The sequence below is a fragment of the Zeus faber genome, assembly GCF_960531495.2.
Source record: "Zeus faber genome assembly, chromosome: 20".
Lineage (NCBI taxonomy): Eukaryota > Metazoa > Chordata > Actinopteri > Zeiformes > Zeidae > Zeus > Zeus faber.
In genome coordinates, this window is record NC_137207.1 from 3,805,523 (window position 1) to 3,824,886 (window position 19,364).

Here is a 19,364-nt window from a genome sequence, read left to right on the forward strand (position 1 = left end):
AGTGTGATTTAATCTAAGATGAGTCCTAATCTGTGTCCACAAAACCGCTCCTTTATTTAATAGAAAGGTTTATGGAAAACGATTTTAGGACCCTTTCCTCTGTCTCTTATTACATTACATTTCATTTAGCAGACGCTTTTATCCAAAGCGACATACAATTGTTCACCGACGGACGCAGCCATCAGGAGCAATTAGGGATTAAGTGTCTTGCTCAAGGACACTACAGCATGCTAGCAGGAGGAGCCTGGGATCGAACGAGCAACCTTTAGATCACTAGACCACCAGCTCTACCGCCTGAGCTACCATCCCCTTATCTTTTCTCAGCTGTCAGTTTTAGGGCTGGGTTTCCCTTGAACTAAATGCAAGGCCTGGGTAACTTTTGGAAAGACTAGAGTCCGAAATACATTCTAGAGGAGAGCGTTTGCCTTTAAAGGGTGGCAGCGTTGCAAACTTGCACCTTCTCTCCTGAGCCCTGACTTGATTGTCATTGTCTTTTATTGCCATGGCAACACTTCACTGGGGGTCATCATTTTTAATGGCTGCCACGGGCCCCTGGATCTGTTCGGTGTTATTTGTTTGTGAGGGCAAGTCTCTGTACAACACGACCGGAAGTAATCAAAATCTATGCATCTTATCCACCATTCTGAAAATGAAAAAAAATGATAAGATTAAGAAATGATTTTGCCCCAAAAGAAAACAATGCTGTTAACTTATATTTTTTGGTATCAGGCTGTTGAAAAAAGCAGCATTTTCTAATGGATTTTGGGGTCTCCAACATAGACAATCTTAAAACTAAACCCATACTGTACCTTTACATATAATTTATCCTGTGCATAGAATCACACTTTGTATATTATATATACTGTATATATATTTCTGTTTTTATATATTTGCCTATTTCTATGTATTTGTGGTCATTTGTTTTTTTTTTACTGTTTTATGCTAATTGCCTGTACTGCAATGCACCAATCCTCACCACAACAAATTCTTCAATGTACATGGCGGAACTAAGAGACTCTGATATTTGTCAATAAAGTAAAAACCAAAAAGTTTAAAATCTATGTCTAAAATTGCAATATATAACACAACTGAGACGTTTAGCTAGGGGAAGCGGACAGTGGCAGTGTATTGATCTGCCCATCCATTTATTTTCCTTTCATTGCCACTGGAGCTCATCTGGAGACACCCAGAATGGGACACCGGTCCCCTGCAGGGTCATAAAACGCACACAAACAACAATTGCACACATTACATGCATTATAAGTAGTCTCCATCCTACCCTGTACCCAGTGCCACTGGGGCGGGAGGAAAAACAGATAACCTCGGGTAGGGCTGTGCAATATGACAATATATATTGCAAGGGGATAGAAAAATAACTTTGTAATTTTTACATATATCGTATTTTTAAGTAAGTCCCGGTGCTTTACGTTATCTGCACGTGGGAGCGCATGTAAACAAATATGGAGTAACGTGGCGCTTGGGAAAATTACCCATGGACCAATCACGGCACATATAGCTGAGCCGAGCCAGAAAAAAGTACCTTTTATAGTAGAATTCTTAACATGTTTGGCAATCGCGTTTTATTTCAAGGTTTCAGTGAATAAAGGTTTACATCTTCAATTTTGGAAATATGTGACCCACCGCAGTAAAACCCGCATTGTTGCGCATTTCTAAAATTGCCAGGAGCAGCCAAATATGTCGAAAAAACCTTTCTAGAAGGAAAATACATTTTTTCTGGATTCGTGTTTTTTTTTTTTTTTAATCTCTCAACGTATTTTCAAAGCTGAGTTTGACTTAAATAGTTGATAAATGTTAAACTGTGGAGTTAAATATTCCCGTTAAAAAAGGTGAGGTCACTTCAAACAAGAGGTGGAGCCCTTGGAAAACTTTGAGGATGATTTCTCAGAAACACAGTTCACCGCACCCTCTTAATTAATGAGCCATAGATTTAAAAATATTTGCTTGATTTGCACAAGTGACACTTTGTTTTGAAGTTCTGATTCTTCGCTTTCAAATGATGTGGAAAAACCTAAAATAACTCAAAGTACCTAAAATCTGCGGTTGGTCACATACAGTATATTAGATTTTGAGGGGGATGGAGCAGATCTCACAGGAGCATGCTGTGATCTCGTGAGAAGACGGAAGTGATTACAGATCCAAAATGGTGGCGCCCTGCTGCACTGACTAAAACACCGACAATCCGCTCCAACTCAAATAACAAATAGAATTGCAAAAATAAATGTAATAATAATAATAATAATAATTTATATTTATATATATATATATATATATATATATATATATATATATATATATATATATATATATATAAATTTTAAAAAGGAACACTGCACGAAAACAAAGTGGAAGACCTCAAGGATTATATCGATTCCTTTTATAACGAGTACATCATGGAAGACAATCAGGACCACAAAAATCCAGCGAAAAGAAAGAAGACGGACTCAGCAACAGACACAGACGATATAATCCCAAGTGCTGGAGAGGTTAGTGTCTTGGATGAGATAAGAAGAGATAAGAATCTGGACATGCTTGGTCCACTTCTCTGAGAAATTACCGAGATCAAATCCAGCCTTGATTTCTTGCACTGCACGGTCGGCAAGATGCAAAAATATTGCAGATCTAAAAACCTCCGCAAAGCATCTCACAATGGAGGTGGAGGTTCTAAAAAATTAAAATAAAATTATGAAAGAGGCTATCCTGGATATACAATCCAGAAGTATGCAGGACAGCCTCATCTTTTCTGGGATCCCCGAGGATGAAACTCCCCACGGACACCGTGAAGCAGATCACCTTCCACTGGGGTCACCAACTGGAACCGTCCCTGCTTCCTCATTGCCAAGTTTGAACACTTCAAGCACAAGGAGCTAGTTAAAAGCAAAGGACAGGAGCTGAAAGGAACCACGCTGGGTAACTTTACTCCATTGCTCAAATCCATTGAAGAAGACCTCATTCGATGGCACAACCTACCCATCTCACTAATTGGTAGGATAGCAGCAGTGAAAATGAATGTACTACCAAAAATAAACTTTATATTTTCAATGACCCCAGTGCAACCAACAGTACATTGATTTCATACTCAAGACTGATTAGTCAATACATTTTATTGGAAATACAAGGAACCGAGAATAAATCTAGCAACACCACAGAAAAACCAAGACTGTGGAGGCCTAGCAGCCCCAAACTTCAGATACTACTATCCAGCGAATATCCAGCATCTTTAATTTAAAATTAAACCGTTACGACCAGAGCAACAATTGGGCCATGAATGGTGAGACATTGAACAAACAGAATGTCATGAGTTATCATTATCTGATCTCCCATTCCATTGCGGTTCGGGCGGAGTGTTGGTCTGTCGGCGCGGGGCCTGGATCCAGGCCTGCGATCCGTGCCTGGCCAACCCAGGTTCTGTGCCTATGGCTGCGTCTTGTGCCTGCACTTGGGGGTGCGTTGTTTGTGTGCACCCCTGGGATGCGGGGTCTCCTCTTGCTTCCTGGGACGGGGTTATGCTCCTTGGGACCAGGTGTGGGGGTTGCTCCATGGGCCTCTGGCTTCTCTGGGGGACCGGCGGTCTGCAGGGCAGGTGCTCGGGGCTTTCCTGCAGCCATTGGGTGTCTACGTAGCTGCGTAGCTCGGGGGGGCTTCAGGGCCCTTTCAACTGCTTGGAGGCGCCACGACATAGTACCGACCTTATATATACACCAGAACCGATTGGGATAAGTCATGTACACTCACTGGTGGACACCTTACACACACACTCACACACATACACATGGTCCCATCACACACACACACCACCACACCTGCTTCGAATGCACCCCAGCACCCTCCTGGTTGCATTCCTCTCCTTTCCTCCCCCCTTTACTGCCATAACTATGACAGGAAGAGGTCACGTGCCCAATTGTAGTTCTAGTTTTCCTGGACCTGATTAACACTATTTTTCAATACATGTTGTCGTCCAGTGTTATGTTTTCGTGTAAATGTTGTTTGGTTCTATGCTTAATTGTCTCACCCATGGTGAATCTGCCCCTCTTGGAGTAGTGATCAGTTGATTATAGAGCCAAACATGGTAAATAGTTCTCCAAAGAGGGGGATTGGTGGTGGTTCTGTATAACCAAAAATTGTGCCCATGTTATCTTATAGGTATAGATAGTTATTGTAGCAGTTCTTGATTATTTAAGAATTAATAAAGAGTTGCATTGCAGGTTGAGAACTTGAACTCCACTTGCAGACTAACTGTATGCTAGATGCAATGGCATACAAATAATCTGTGTTCTATGCCCAGCATGCTGACAGCACAGGTAAAAATACGGTCTCTAGACAGGTTATAGAATACCTGTCAAGAGACAACCTTCTCGATACACTTCAATCTGGCTTCAAAAGTGGTCACTCCACCGAAACAGCCCTGTTGTCTGTAACAGAGGCCTTAAAAACTGCTAGAGCTGCTGCCAAATCCTAGGTTCTCATTCTGCTAGCCTTATCAGCTGCTTTTGACACTGTCAATCACAGCATACTTCTGTCCATACTCTCAAGTATGGGCATAACGGGCAGTGCACTTTCCTGGTTCGAATCTTACCTTACTGGGCGCTCGTTCAATGTGACATGGCAAGGCCAGCTGTCTGTGCCGCACAACCTCACCACAGGGGTGCCCCAAGGCTCGGTGCTAGGACCCCTCCTCTTTGCCATATACACCACCTCACTGGGCCCGATCATCCGCTCATATGGCTTTTCATATCACTGCTCTGCGGATGATACTCAACTCTATCTGTCCTTCCCGCCCGACGACCCCACTGTCTCGACGTGGATCTCGGATTGTCTCGCTGACATATCCACGTGGATGAAGGATTATCACCTTCAACTAAATCTTGCGAAAACGGAACTGCTGGTCTTCCCGGCCAAACAAGGTATTTACCACAACATTGATATTAAAATTGACTCTCTATCTCTTGTTCCTACCAAGGCTGCAAGGAATCTTGGTGTCATTATTGATGACCAACTGACATTCTCGGACCATGTTGCCGCAGTCTCCCGGTCCTGCCGCTTCGCACTACTCAACATCCGAAAAGTCAGGTCATACCTGACCCAATATGCCACTCAACTGCTGGTACAAACCTTGGTGATGTCCCGTCTCGACTACTGCAACGCTCTCTTAACAGGCTTGCCGGCCTGTGCGGTGAAGCCACTACAGATGATACAGAATGCGGCGGCGCGACTGGTGTTCAACCAGCCAAAGAGGGCACATGTCACTCCGCTGCTCATCGAGCTCCACTGGTTACCTGTAGCCGCTCGCATCAAGTTCAAGTCTCTTATGCTGGCCTACAGAGTGATTGCTGGGAATGCTCCCGCCTACTTAAATGCTCTTGTAAGAGCACATGTTGCCCCCCGGATGCTGCGCTCGTCACATGAGCGTCGCCTGGCTCTGCTGGCCATACAGCCACGGCAATCCAGGCTATTCTCATTTGTAGTTCCACGTTGGTGGAACGAGCTGCCAAAAATGACCAGAGCAGGGACCTCCCTCTCTGTCTTTAAGAAGCACTTGAAGACCCAGCTCTTCAGTGAGCACCTCCTCTCCTAACCTACAATTACTTAGCACTACTTAGCAGTATTTATTGTTACACTAATGTCTCTGTCACAATGTAGCTTGAATGTTATTCTCCCTTGTAAGTCGCTTTGGATAAAAGCGTCTGCTAAATGACTAAATGTAAATGTAAAAACAAACGATTTTGATAAATATATCGCTCATTTTTTCTCACATATTTTACTCTTTACTCTCCTGTGAATTTGAGAGCCCCGATAAGCGCCTTCCCACACTGGGCCGCGTCACAAATGAGGTGTGGCTTGTGGAGCGAGTTCTGTCAGGCAACTTGACGGCACCCCATGCTTCCATGCCCTTTTGGGCTGGCCTATTTAAGCAGCCAATCCCTCTTGCCCTCCCTGCTTTACTTTCGTTTTGCTGCCTGCTTTGCTTGCTACACTGCCATGCTCCATCACTCCCTCCATCTCCTCTGCATCCTCCTGTTGGGCTCTTTGTGGTGTGGGGGTGCAGTGGTTTGAGTGGCCGCACCTGTCTTGGATATAGGTAATTGGGCCCAGGATCATGGTGTCTGTATGCCTGATGCTTGTTAGAGTAATTAAGGAGCTACAGGTAAAACCCCCATCCCCACACACACACAGGAGAGGAACCCCTGTCATGACATGTTTTACATGTGCTCTGGGACTGTTACAGCTTGCCCACTCTTTCCGATAAACTGGTGTGTTTTAAATTCCTTCGCCTAAGTATATTTTGTGTCGGACAGCCCTGAAAAAGCCACTTGGATGGCGTGTGGCAGGATAGTTAAGCATGCTTATGTTTTCTGTACACCTCACCGGGAGTGATGAGCAGTAGAGTCCAGACACCCAAACTGAAACAATGCTAAATAAATAAAGATAATTTTAAAATGTATTAGAAGAGTTGTCTGTCAGAAATACTATGAGCTTTACCATGTGTTGTTTTTTTGTTTTTTTTATATAAAAAAATTGTATTAATTGAATATACAGAAAACATGCTATATCATGATACATATACGTCATGATACATATACTTGGCTCAACAGTAACTGTGGCCCAGTTGCCCTCAACAACCAGATTGAGTCAATTGGCAGCCATTCTGTAGCCTGGTTGCCTCCTTTGGCAACCACTTTTTAACGTAAAAAATAGGGACTCCCTGTTATTAGGCACAGATTGGCCTGGGTTAGGGGCGCTGATGCAGGAATCAGAGGGGGTGCGTTAGCTGCCGGTAGGGACATGGAAGTGCTGTGCGGGGCGCCCAGGGAGTGTAGAGATACGGCGGAGGTGGCCAAGGTGCGGGGAGGGGGGAGCCTCCCCAAGGGGCTTACCAGGCCCCGGTGTACTCTCCTGAAGGGGACATTCCCCTGACCAGTCTCGAGATGACACACGGGTAGAGCGGATTGATGGGGTGGAGGTGCGGCCAGGCGTTGCGTTCGTGCACCCATACTTGTCAATGATAAGGGACAGATTATATCGGGTGAGTCGGGACACCCAGTCAGGAGAGGAGCTCATCCAGTTGTTTGTTCCGAAAAGCCACAGCTCACAGCAACCCACTGACCGGTCACCTTGGACAGGAAAAAACGCTGCAGAGGATAATGGCATGCTATTGCTGGCCAAGCATCTGGGCTGACGTGCGCAAGTGGTGCGCCGCCTGTCCAGAGTGTTAGCTGGTTAACCCGCCGGCCACGTCAAAAGCACCGTTGAGGCCCCTCCCCTTGGTTGAGGTCCCGTTTGAAAGACTGGGCATGGATCCGGGCCGTTAGACCGCAGTGCACGTGGCTATCGCTTTGTCTTAGTCCTGGTGGACTACGCAACCTGATACCCAGAAGCAGTGCCGTTGTGCAATGTATCTGCAAAAAGTGTTGCACAAGCACTGTTCCAGGTCATCTCCCAGGTCAGGATTCTGAAAGAAATCCTGACCGACCAATGTCACACTCACACTTTGGGAAATTTTATAAATATTGGGTGTCCGCTCAATCAGGACCAGTGTTTACCACCCCCAGACCAATGGCCTGGAGGAGCGGTTCAATAAGATGCTGAAGAACATGGTTCGTAAGTTTGTACACGAGGATAGCCGTAATTGGGATAAATGGTTGGACCCTCTGTTGTTTGTTGTACGGGAGGTTCCCCAGGCCTCTACGGGATTCACCCCCTTTGAACTCCTTTTTGGAAAGAGACCGCGTGGGGTGCTAGGGGAGGGAGGACTGCGCGGGAGGAAGGGCATAGCATGAGTAAGAATGAAATTCAGTATGTTCGGGACCTGGGAGCAAAATTCCACACGCTGGGCCACCTGTCACGTGAGAATTTGCTCCAGTCCCTGGAACGGCAGCGGCAACTCGGGGGACGCGACTGAAACAGTTTTCACCGGGAGACAGGGTGCTAGTCTTATTACCAACATCCAGCTCTAATTTCTTGTCAGTTGGCAAGGGCTCTTTGTGGTCACACGGTGAGTCGGGGAGGTGGATTATGAGGTCAAACTTACTGACGCGAGGGGTGACTCAAGTGTATCACCTCAACCTCTTAAAGGTGTGGAGGGAGGGGCTGTCTGTCTCGCTGGCCACCGCAGGGATTGGGAGAGACAAGCTGGGCCCGGAGGTTCCAAAAGCTACCAATGAGACCCGGGCCCTGTCACATGACCATCTCTGGCCATTTGGCAGACGTGGCCGCCTTACAGCAACGATTTGCTGATGTATTCTCTCCCCTGCCAGGCCGTACGTCTCTCATACACCACCACTTAGAGACAACACCGGCGGTGAAAATACGCACCCAGCCATGCCGACTGCCAGAGCACAAACGCAAAATTGTGCAGGCAGAATTGAAGGCCATGCTGGAAATGGGGGTAATAGAAGAGTCTACTGGTGACTTTTATCTTATTCTATAAGTATTCCACTTACTGTATTACGTTTTAGGAGTCAGTTAGTCGGTCTATTAGAAAGGAATTTTCTACTTTTTATTTTATTTTCTATTTTTTCCTAGGACATATTGTGTGCTATCAACCCCAGCCACCTTTCAGAGACTCATGAACTGGGTTCTGCGCCCGCACATGGCATATACATAAAACCCTTGTGGTGACGGGAGGGTTTAAGCAGCGATAGCTTGGGTCTAGGTAATTGGGCTAAGGATCAGGGTGGCTCTATGCCTGTTGCTTGTTAGAGCAATCAGTGCGCAAGAGGTAAAACCCCTATCTCCACACACAGAGGAGAGGAGCCTTGTCATGACATGTTGTCCATTTGCTCAGGGCTTGCTCCATCTTGCCCACTCTCTACAATAAAAATGGTACTTTTCAACCCTATCTGCCTGTGTCTCTGTGTCGGAGGACCCTGAGAATGCCACTTGCAGACCTGCCCACCTGGGGAATATATTTTGAGCACCACAAGTCTCGTTTGTGGTGGCGTTTAAGTTTCTGCAGCTAAATTACTTCATCAGTTATTTACACCATAGCCATAACGAAGCTAATCACATCGTATGCGAGCTCCTACTGCTAACTATATACTGTATACAAATTAGTCTTATTGCGATATATCCCCCTTGAAATGCATCATCTCGTAAAGTTACCGAACATCAAGAGTCAAGAGGTTTATTTGTCATGTTTACCAACTAGAGATGCACCGATTGCAATTTTCTTGGCCAATTCATATTCCTTTTTAAAGGTCTGACCTGCCGATTCCGATTTCCGATGTGCTGTACATCAAAGACAAATATTGCATGATATGATCACACTCATGTGATAGGACAGCTGCACATCAGGACTAAAACTGCAATTTTCAGTTACCACAATAGTGAGATTGCTGATGTGAGTTTATTATTGTTCATTATTCACTATGGAACAATAATAGAACATGAAACATGTCCCTGAGTTCCAATAAAATAAAACATGGAACGGTCACTGAGTTCCATTGAAATAAAATATGGGACTGTCACCAAGTTTCAGTAAAATGCAACATGTCACTCTCACTGAGTTTTAGTAGGACACAACATACTGTATAACCAACATGGAAACTGACTTTACGATCAGACCCTGAATCAAGGAGGAGAATGCAGAAAAAATGGCATTACAACCTAAAAGTTAAAGTTTGTGTCATGATAAGTTACTGCAATGTTTTCTAATCGAAACAACTTATCAAGTCGCTTCAACAACATATTAGAAATGTATCTTGTTTAAACCACTTTGTGTATTGACTGAAAATGAGTAGTTTTAACAATTGCCACAGAACTTGCGTTCTCCGGGTGAAAATCAGGCTGTTCACCTATATGAAACATGCAGGATTTTTAGCAGATCAGGCTGACATGAACTGCTTTTGATGATCGACTGCATAGTCGGTAGATGATTTGAGGCACAGAAAGAGCCCTCAGACCACGTCAAAGAAGAATTCTACCACTGAACATCTGATGCGTGTTGGTCAAAGTCAAAGTCGAAATGCATTCAGTACATTAGATGATCACCAAAAAAAACAAAGAAATGTAGAAACCGTTGATAACACAATAAAGTAGTATAAGGTTACACTGCTTTATATAGTGTTGATGAAAGATACGGACACAATGAAAATAATAGTACTCACTTTTTCCGAGTCTCGTATCGGCCGGTTGTGCCTAGACTCTGGAAAGAAGAGAGAGAGAGAGCAACATGGGGGTGATTAATCTCTGTCCACAGACAAATGTAACCATTTCCATTTTCCGATTCAATTAAAAACTCTGCTTTTGGGTGTCACCAGATCAAATCTATCAGTGCGCTGTGATCGTTACACTGAAGACGTAGCCATGGGTAGAATTTGTGCAACAGCAAGTTAATTTAGCCCAGTGCCTGCCGGTTACAAACCGATGTTTGGTTCCATTTCGGACTTCAATCCATAAATGGGCGAGCAACAACTCGACAAAAGCAAGGTAGTGTGCAAGCATTGTAAAGTATTAAAATTCTGTGGTGACAAGATGGAGGTAGCTTTCATTTACAAGGATGTGCATAAAACAGAAACCACCTGCGTCCAAATCACTAATACCCCTTTCCCACTGCAGAAAAATCCCGTAGCACCTGCTAACATCCAGCATTTGTTATCAGTTGGAAAGGAAAAACCCGGATCTGAGTCCCGGATCACATGACCCTGCAATAGGCACGGGTTTTAATCGGTTCCACCTCCGACAGGCTCTGATGTAAACAGGACACCCAGGTTGACCCGCTCATTTTGGCCCCTTTACCTGCGCGATGTGACGCGTGTTGAAATTCCGGACACTGAGCAAAAATATACAGGAATATCCGTGTATCATTCCATCATTTAATTTCCCATTTAGAATCCAAAATCAAAAGTTATTCACTTTTTTTTTTCGGCATTAGGGACCGGGAAATGTTGTGATTGTGGGGATCGCACCGTGGGGAGCACGGCGGAGAACCCCCACACTCCCCGCAAGGCTGTGAGCCACTCCAGCATCGCCGTAAGCCTCCCGGCACTCGCGCACCAGCATCATGGAGTATCCGTGCGCGTGTGCACTGCCCATGCTCCATGCTGCTCTACTGTAGTGTTGGCTCGTTCATGAACGATCCGATTCTATTGAACTACTCAAAATACTTTTTTTCAAGTTTTAAGAAGAAGAAGAAGATAGTTTTATGTCGTTGTTTGTTTAAGTTGCTGTCTCCTCTTCTGTTTTGTTCACAATCACACTGGAACCATGACATGGCCCTTTTCCGACTTGTTCACGACGCTAAACGTGACGCACCAGAAAAAAAAGGCATTTCTCCTTGCAATGGGAAGGTGTCAATCGCCTATTTCTAGCAGGTTAGCGGGCAACCCGCTAATTTTGGAGTGAAAAGTGTGCCCTTGTGCACAAAGCACAGATACACAGACTTTTAAAAGGCCGTTGTTTGAATAGAGGAGAAATTGTTATTAAATTGATTTTTTAAATGTTTTAATATTTTAAAAAAAAATTCACACTCTCTTCACATAACTTTAACTGTATTGCTTGCAGAAAGCTTAAAGGTTTGATTATTTCCAAACTCCGTCATACACTGAGCCACACTGATCCAAATTAAATTCTAACATCAATAATAATTAAAAAAAACTCTAAACAGAGAAAAACAAATTCAATAAAATTATTGATATTTCTGCTGTGACCCCTTACACCCGCTCCTACTCTGCGATCTCGAGTAGCCACGATTGGACGATATGAAAATAGAAACGATTGCCCAACCCATAAATATTCTATACTGTGTATATATACATTATTCATTGTAATTGTTACCTGTTAACTGTATGTTTTGTATGTCAATAAATTATTATAATTGTCCAAATCCCTGTTGGTTTTAAATTTGGCAATCAGGCAAGTAAAACCTCTTAAAAAGTTTAATGTCAAGCCCTGTACTGTACCGATCATGGTCCGTTGTGCAAAACAACGCAAATTACGGGAGCACGACATGAAAACCTTAGCCAACATAGAGGCAGCTAACTAGTAAGTGGTATTGTAGTGACAGTTGCTTAAAATTTCTTATAATAAAACACAGCTAACCAGATATGACAGATCGCCCAATTTTAGTATGCGATTAATCAAAGAATCAGAAGTCAGAAATTGCCCTCCACGATTTACCTAAAGATCCGGAGATTCAATATAAATCGTTTGATTTTATCTATAAAGATTCCCATTAATATGCCATGTCTCATTAGCATTTTCACTAACCCATACATTTTCTATGAAGGTAGAGGTGTGGAGATGCCATGTACTGTAGTTGGTCATTCACAGTGGAAAAAAAACATTAGAAAATTATTAGAAGAAATTAATATTTACCATATTGACATTTTGAACACATAGCTGGAAGGAGTTTTTAAAGTTGTCTGTGTGTATATGGGCAAAGCATCAAGAATTCACGGATAAACACACTATATCGGCTTTGCACCCCCACTCATTATGTTGACTGTGCCTGGTCAGGGCTTAACTAGAGGAGGGCAAGGATGCACTGTTCCTTCCTATTCAATAAGCTACAGCACAGCACTGAAAGCAAAGCAATCCGTTCCAACAAATGCAATAAAATCAAATATGTACATGTAAAATAATTCTAAATGAATTTTTAACTCATGTACAGTCAATTGAGTGAGAGTGGGGATATTGCTATCAAGGTGAGTTTTCAATATATCCATTCATCACTTCAATATAGGTAAACACATGGAAATATATATACATAGCAGGTATCACAAGCCCCTCAGAACGCCTCCCCACAAATATTTATCGAGCAATTTATATTATAATTGATTGGCAACCGATTGTGTGGTTGTTTTATTTAAGTTGTTATTCGCTTCACTGGGCAACTTGTTGTTTCAGTTTGTGAAATATCCTTTTTTTAAGTGTAGCGTCTATTGGATACAATGTTTGACAGCGTGAACCGAAGGGCTGTAGCCAACACTCGAGTGATCTGTCTGACTCGTAAAGGACGTGGCGCAATGCAGTAGGGGGGTGAGATAAAAATGTTCAGTCTCCCTGACAACTGACCAGATCAAACGCTATGTGGTGAAATTATTGTGTTTGCAGATGAACGTTCGCTTTCGCGCTCCAAGGTCTCCGCCTCCGCTTCACCTTGAGAAACCCAAGTAGAAATCCTACGAGTGTGCGAGCAATGAAAAATAAACCACTAGACACAAACAGTATACTCATATCCACATGGCACACTTGCACCCATAGTCGTGTGTGCTGTAACACCAAGTAGAATGTGTAATGGCTCGTTTTCAATTAAGACAACAACTTTGTTTGTTTTTCTGGCCGAGTTCAATTAACTTTGTTTTTTCCATGATGTGTATGTGCTCATTCTAGTGTCAAAGGCTTGCCTATATCCATAGCGACCGTCTTTGCACTGTTTGAAGATTAGTGCACATGAAATGCAGAAAAATTGTTGTTGGCTCGACTGTCCGATCCTGGGTTCCTCAGTATACGAGCGTCAATCAAACCGCTAAAGAAAATACTACATGTATATTTCAATTCAACTGTACAGGAGACCTTTTACAGTTTAGGGGGAAAATGCTCTTTATTTGAACAATTACTATTTGATAAGGATTAGTTGATTCAACTAAAAACATTTTTTATGTGCTGAAGGCAAGATAAACAAATGTAGCTTAAATGTAGCATAAATTCGGGAGTCACGACCAGATGTTATCTGACAACCAGCTGTCCGATGGCATGTACCAATCACAACTCTTCCACTCGACAAGGCAGACCAATTATATCCGCTCCCGCAACCCTGCTGGCCAAGTTCTGAATCTTCCCAACTCTACCTCAGCCTCCACCTACAGCATCAGAAGATTACACTGATAACACTGAATCTGTGTTAATGCTGGCTCCGTTCTGTGACCCCTAGGGTTTTTGCAGTATTCCCTGCACAGTATGGGCAGGCTTGCCTAATGCTACCAGGGAGCAAAAATTACAACGGACAAGTCCACGCATATCATATTGATGTTGGATTGGGAAACAATAAATTGCTTAAACCTAACAAAGAGTTCTTGACTAAAATAGAAAAGAAAAGGAAGGTGCGGATTGCATGGTCAGGTCTAGGATGGATGCAATTTTAGGGTCGGGTGGTCGGGGTTTCCTGCGCCATGCAAACTTGGCTATGTGGACGGGCGCTGGGGGCTTGTGGCCAGGTGGGGCATCTAGCTGGTTGCAGTATGGCATTGGTGGACACGGGGGCCCCGCCGTCTCACCTGCAAGCGGGCGGTTCTACCGGGGTCTCAGTCTGTCAGCATGGGACCTGGCTCCGGGCCTGGTCTGTGCCTGGTGCCCACGGCCTGTGTTCTGCGCTTGCAGTTGCGTCTTATGCCTGCAAGTGGGAGTGGAATGTATGTGTGCGCTTCAGGTGTGGGGTGGTTTATGCTCCTGCGAATGCTATGCGTGGTGTTGCTCCACAGGCTCCCGGCTTCTCTGGGGGCTGGGTGTGTTCTGTGTTCTGTGGCTGGCAATCATGCTCGGAGCTTTCCTGCTGTCGGAGAGTGTCTATACGGCTGCGGGAGTCAGGGGTGGCTGCGAGATCTTTGCGGTGCTCAGAGGTGCTACAATATAATTTTGCCCTCCTACACCAGAACTAATTGTCCAATGCACGCTCGCACGCACGCACGCACACACAACCAGCACCTACACACACACCATCCCCAAACACCCTCCTAATTACATCCTTCTCCTTTTCTCCCTCCTTTACTGCCATAGCTATCACAGGAAGAGGTCTTGTGCCAAATTGCTGTTCCAATTTACCTGGATTTAATTAATTATGTTTTGTCAATACATTTTGTCATCTGATGTTTCTATGTTAATGTTTTTCCAGGTACATGTTGTTTGTTTCTATGTTTATTTGTCTCACCCGTGGTGATTCTACCCACCTTGGAGAAGTAATGATGATTAGTTGTTTGTAGACCAAAACATGATGAGATCATTCTTCAAAGAGGGGGATTTGTGGAGGTCTGGTGTAAGAAAAAGCTGTGCTCTTGTCATCCCGTAGGTCATCCACAGAACAGAGTTATTGCTAGCAGTTCTTGATGATTAAAGAATGAATAAAGATTGACATTCCAGGTTGAGAAGTTGAACTCCATTTGCAGAATAACTCTGTCCTAGATGCAATGGCATAAAGATAATCTGTGTTGTATGCCAAGCACGCTGAAAGCACAGGTCTAAAATAAATAAATAAATAAATAAATGAAATAGGAAAGATGAACACACGCCAAAAGTAAGATAGCTCTACTCAGCTCTGTTTTCCATGCTCTATGTTGTTTTGCTGTAGTAATCTCTATTGCTGTTTTTGCTTTGGAACATGGCGACAGCAGCTGGAAGTGCCTGCAGTGTGGAGTATTCCTACTGAAGGAAGATACTTTGCCCCCCACCAGCCTTCAGATGAGGCCATTAGTCAACCAATAGGCCGGCGCAGGAGGAAATCAGTTGAATGCACACTGCCTGCCTGCAAGCACCACTGATACTGTTAGACACACCAACAGCGGATCATCACTGTCTAGCGCACCCATACAGGAAAAATCCAGAGATTTAATGGTTTTGTCGCTCTGCAGTGATTGGACAAAAGCTTGCACTGTGTCCTGTCAAGACATAGGCAATATACTACGATCATGCTGCAGTGGAGAGGCAAAAAAGGCTATTGACATCTGTTTTCCAATGTAAAAAATCATCTCAAATATTACAAATGACTTAAGGGATAGGGTATTTTTCAAGCCAGGCCTTATTAAAAAGTTGGTTCCCATCATTTATAGCTGTTGTGAGCTGGTCAATATGATCGATATCTCACCATTTGGGTTTGTTTGCGGCCATTTTGCCAAGTTGTATCAATCGGAATTAGGTACATGAAAACATGTTGATAGTTTTATGTGAATTTGTGTGTAGGTGTGTGGGTGTGATTTTGTTTGTCTGTCTGCGAGAGCGCCAGCATTTTTATTTTCTGGGAGAAAAGGTAAGAGGTAGAGCTTTTGAGCATCAGTCCTGCGGCACTCTGCAGTTCTAGGGAGCTGAATGACAGCCTGCAGTAGACAATATATTCCGCTGCTTCCGTTCACTCTCTGAAAAAAGATATTGAAAAATGCATGATTCAAGTAAATCCTTTAATATTGAGTTTATTTTTTTTCATTCTAAGATCATGCACAGTAGCATGACCCCTCTGTTATTCTGTAACTTCTAAACATTCCCATTTCCTGTCTTTATTGTTTTATAACAATGATAGTTAAGGAAGTGGCACATTTCAGATCTATCACTTTTCAAACCTATAAAAAGTGCATTCTGGGAATTGGTGTTTTCTGGGAGCACCCCACCGCCCGTTGCCTCGCACTGTAAATGAGTGCTTCTGCCACCCTCTTCTCATAATCCATAACAACACAGAGATAATAGCCGTTTCTCAATACCAAGTATGCGAAGTCCAGACTTGCAGACTTGGTAGTTCAGACTTGGCAAGTTCGACTCGGGAGTACAGACTCCCGGGGACGGGAGGACGCAGGGCGGTCATTATGCGAAATGCATTCTGGGATACTTGGCTGTCCCAAATCCACACAAGTCATCACCGATGCATCCTCGATAAAATGGGCGGAACAAGTCCACATCCGGGCATTTGGACTGGACTTGGCTTGATGCGTACTTTGAATTGGAACAGTACTTGGGCTGCGACTGATGACGTTTCACAAGTCCACAAGAACACAAGTACAGACAAGAACGCAGACCGAGAAAGGGCCAATATGTTTTCACAGAGAAATGAAATTTCTTGCTTCTGGTGTTAATCTGTTTTTTTCCTAACATTATTACGGAAGTGACGTCAGGTCTTCTTCGTTTCCTCTGATGTGTTGCGGCTCAACATTTTTTATAACCATGCAAAAACCCGGTGTAGTCCAGGTTAATTGATAACATTATTTTATCAAAATGGTTTAACATTCAGACTTAACATCACACAGAATATCGAAGGATTATCTTGATCTGCGTGTGTGCCTTCAAGGAACTGTAAATCATCATTTGTGCTGTTGTTCCAAGTTCAACAATTGGTAAGTAACTCAAAAAACTATAAATAAAAAAAACTGAGAGATTGAAAATTTGTTTTTTGAAACTTTTATTCATCATTGATCGGAAAACAGGCATTTGCCTTTTGGCAATGACGCTGTGTTGCGTTTTGTTTATGGGAGGGGTTTCAAACGAAACTCTGGAACAATAGGCAGTGAAACCAAAGATGCAAATCGATAACCACGCCCACACAAAGCGCCCCAGACCAAACGCAGAGACGAAAACAACCTAACTTGGTGATTAACTATAAGTATTTAGTGATCCTAAAACTGTTGTTTGTTAAATTGAGTGGGTACTTCAACATTTAAACTTTCGTCATAAAAAATAAATTAAAAAAATGGTATATTTGCTGGACTTCAGATTTCCCGACTTGGTACACCTTTTACCAGTCGCTGTCACATATGATTACTCATGAAAGTACAACTTTGGTGCGAGAGATGCCGGCAGGTAATGAAACAGGAGAGCTACAGAGAGAGCGAAAGAGAGTGTGTGTGTGTGTGTGTGTGTGTGTGTGTGTGTGTGTGTGTGTGTGTGTGTGTGTGTGTGTGTGTGTGTGTGTGTGTGTGTGTGTGTGTGTGTGTGTTTGTGTGTGTGTGTAATGACTAAATTAAAAAGGGAGCAGAGATGTTGATTCAAGTTATGACTTGGACTTAAGTCAACTTGAGTGACTGTTTTGATAACTTGCAACTTGAATTGACAGAAAATTAATGACTTGAGACTGGACTTGGAAATTTTAGACTCGTGACTTGACTTGAGAAATGATGACTCAAATGAATTGTTTCTGTTCACTTTCATTCACTGAAACCTTGAACTAAAACGCGATCTGCAAAGAAATAGGGACTTTGGTTGGGCTCGGTAGTACCCCTCACCTTATGTTGTCACAGCTCGAAAGCAGACGGACAGACGTTGTAGTAATCCATGTTGCCGTCGTGCAAGATTTCCTTATCAAACACAAGTTGGTGTTTTAAAAGTTGTAAACAAGCGACAGTGTTTTTTTTCTCTTCCATGTTAAGCTCCATACACGGTGATTGATCCATGAAGCACCATGCTCCTCCGTTTGTTTACATCTGCTCCCATGTGCAGATAAGGTAAAGCACGGTGACTCCAAATGTTGTCACGTATTGGTGTTAAGTCGTTCTTCCACTGATTTGCGACATAGTGATAGAAAAGTATAAAAGCTAGACCAAACTCGGTCATTATTTGACTTTTTTAACCACATCAGGATCAGCAGTTATGCTGATGTGTCCTGATTTTTTTTGGGGCATTTTCATGCTATATTGGATAGTGACAGTGTGAAGACAGGGGGCAACATTTAGCAAATGGCCTTGGGCAGAAATTGAATCTGATCGAAATGGTGCACTCTACCAGGTGAGCCACCGTGGGCACCCGTGTCCTGATATATAGTTAAGTATAATGAACAAAAAACACTGATTATTTATCCTGTACTTATCTGTTTCACACTACTTTTAAGTTACTCATCAAAATAAGCGCAGAAGTCCAACTAGGCATAATAAATCCATCCACGATTGTTTACACTCACGTTTAGACACGGACAAGGCAAAAAATAAAATTGTAATTTAATGAATCTATCAAAAAGTTCTTTGTGTGTTTATTTTTATTTAATTGTTTGGTTATAAGTTAAATGTTCTCAAAGAAAGAAACTTTAATAAAATATAAGTTTTTGAAATTGATTAAAAAATTCTGCACTTTTTGACAAAATATAGGTGAAGTGGTGGTCAGTCGGGCTCCAAAAATATATCGAGACGATAGAATTTTTCTATCGTCTTACAATATATATGGTCATATTGCACAGCCCTAATATTAACCATAGAATATTAAAAGTTGTCAATGTTGTCAATGTTCACATTACAAGTGTCAGTGTAATGTTAGCCAGTACGTATGCGAGCGCACACTGGGCATTGTCATGATTGGATGACTTCCCTGTCAGTGAAGCTCCTCGCTACCTGACGTTTTTTCAACGAGAAGCATGTTTTACCCCCCCGCTTGTTACACACACAGTATGATCAAATCAGATCATCATGGTGGCCGCAACTGTGCCACTTTCGGATTCAAAAATTTAATTCAATCATTTTCATCCAATCAAATAAATTTGTGCAAATCTGTTCATAACTTTTTGAGATATTCTGCTAACAGGCAGATAGACAGACAGTGGCACAATGTTACAAAGTTTGATGTTGTAGTCTGGCTGTCAGTATTTTACTGTTTAAAAGTGATGGGGAGGAAATATTTTTTGATTGAGAAGAAATTAAGAAATATATAAGCTTGTATAAAATTATTTG

The 19,364-nt window shown here is 43.0% G+C and overlaps 1 protein-coding gene across 1 annotated transcript in view; it reads right to left on the reverse strand.

Annotated features, from left to right (window-relative positions):
- The window catches only part of ankfn1a (ankyrin repeat and fibronectin type III domain containing 1a), a gene marked incomplete at its 3' end in the record, with an annotated part of 183,083 nt that overhangs the window by 117,811 nt on the left and 45,908 nt on the right, over positions 1–19,364 (reverse strand). The window contains exon 6 of the mRNA XM_080021908.1: positions 10,125–10,162. Within this exon, the coding sequence (XP_079878034.1) occupies positions 10,125–10,162 (38 nt within the window). The remainder of the gene's footprint in view (positions 1–10,124; positions 10,163–19,364) is intronic.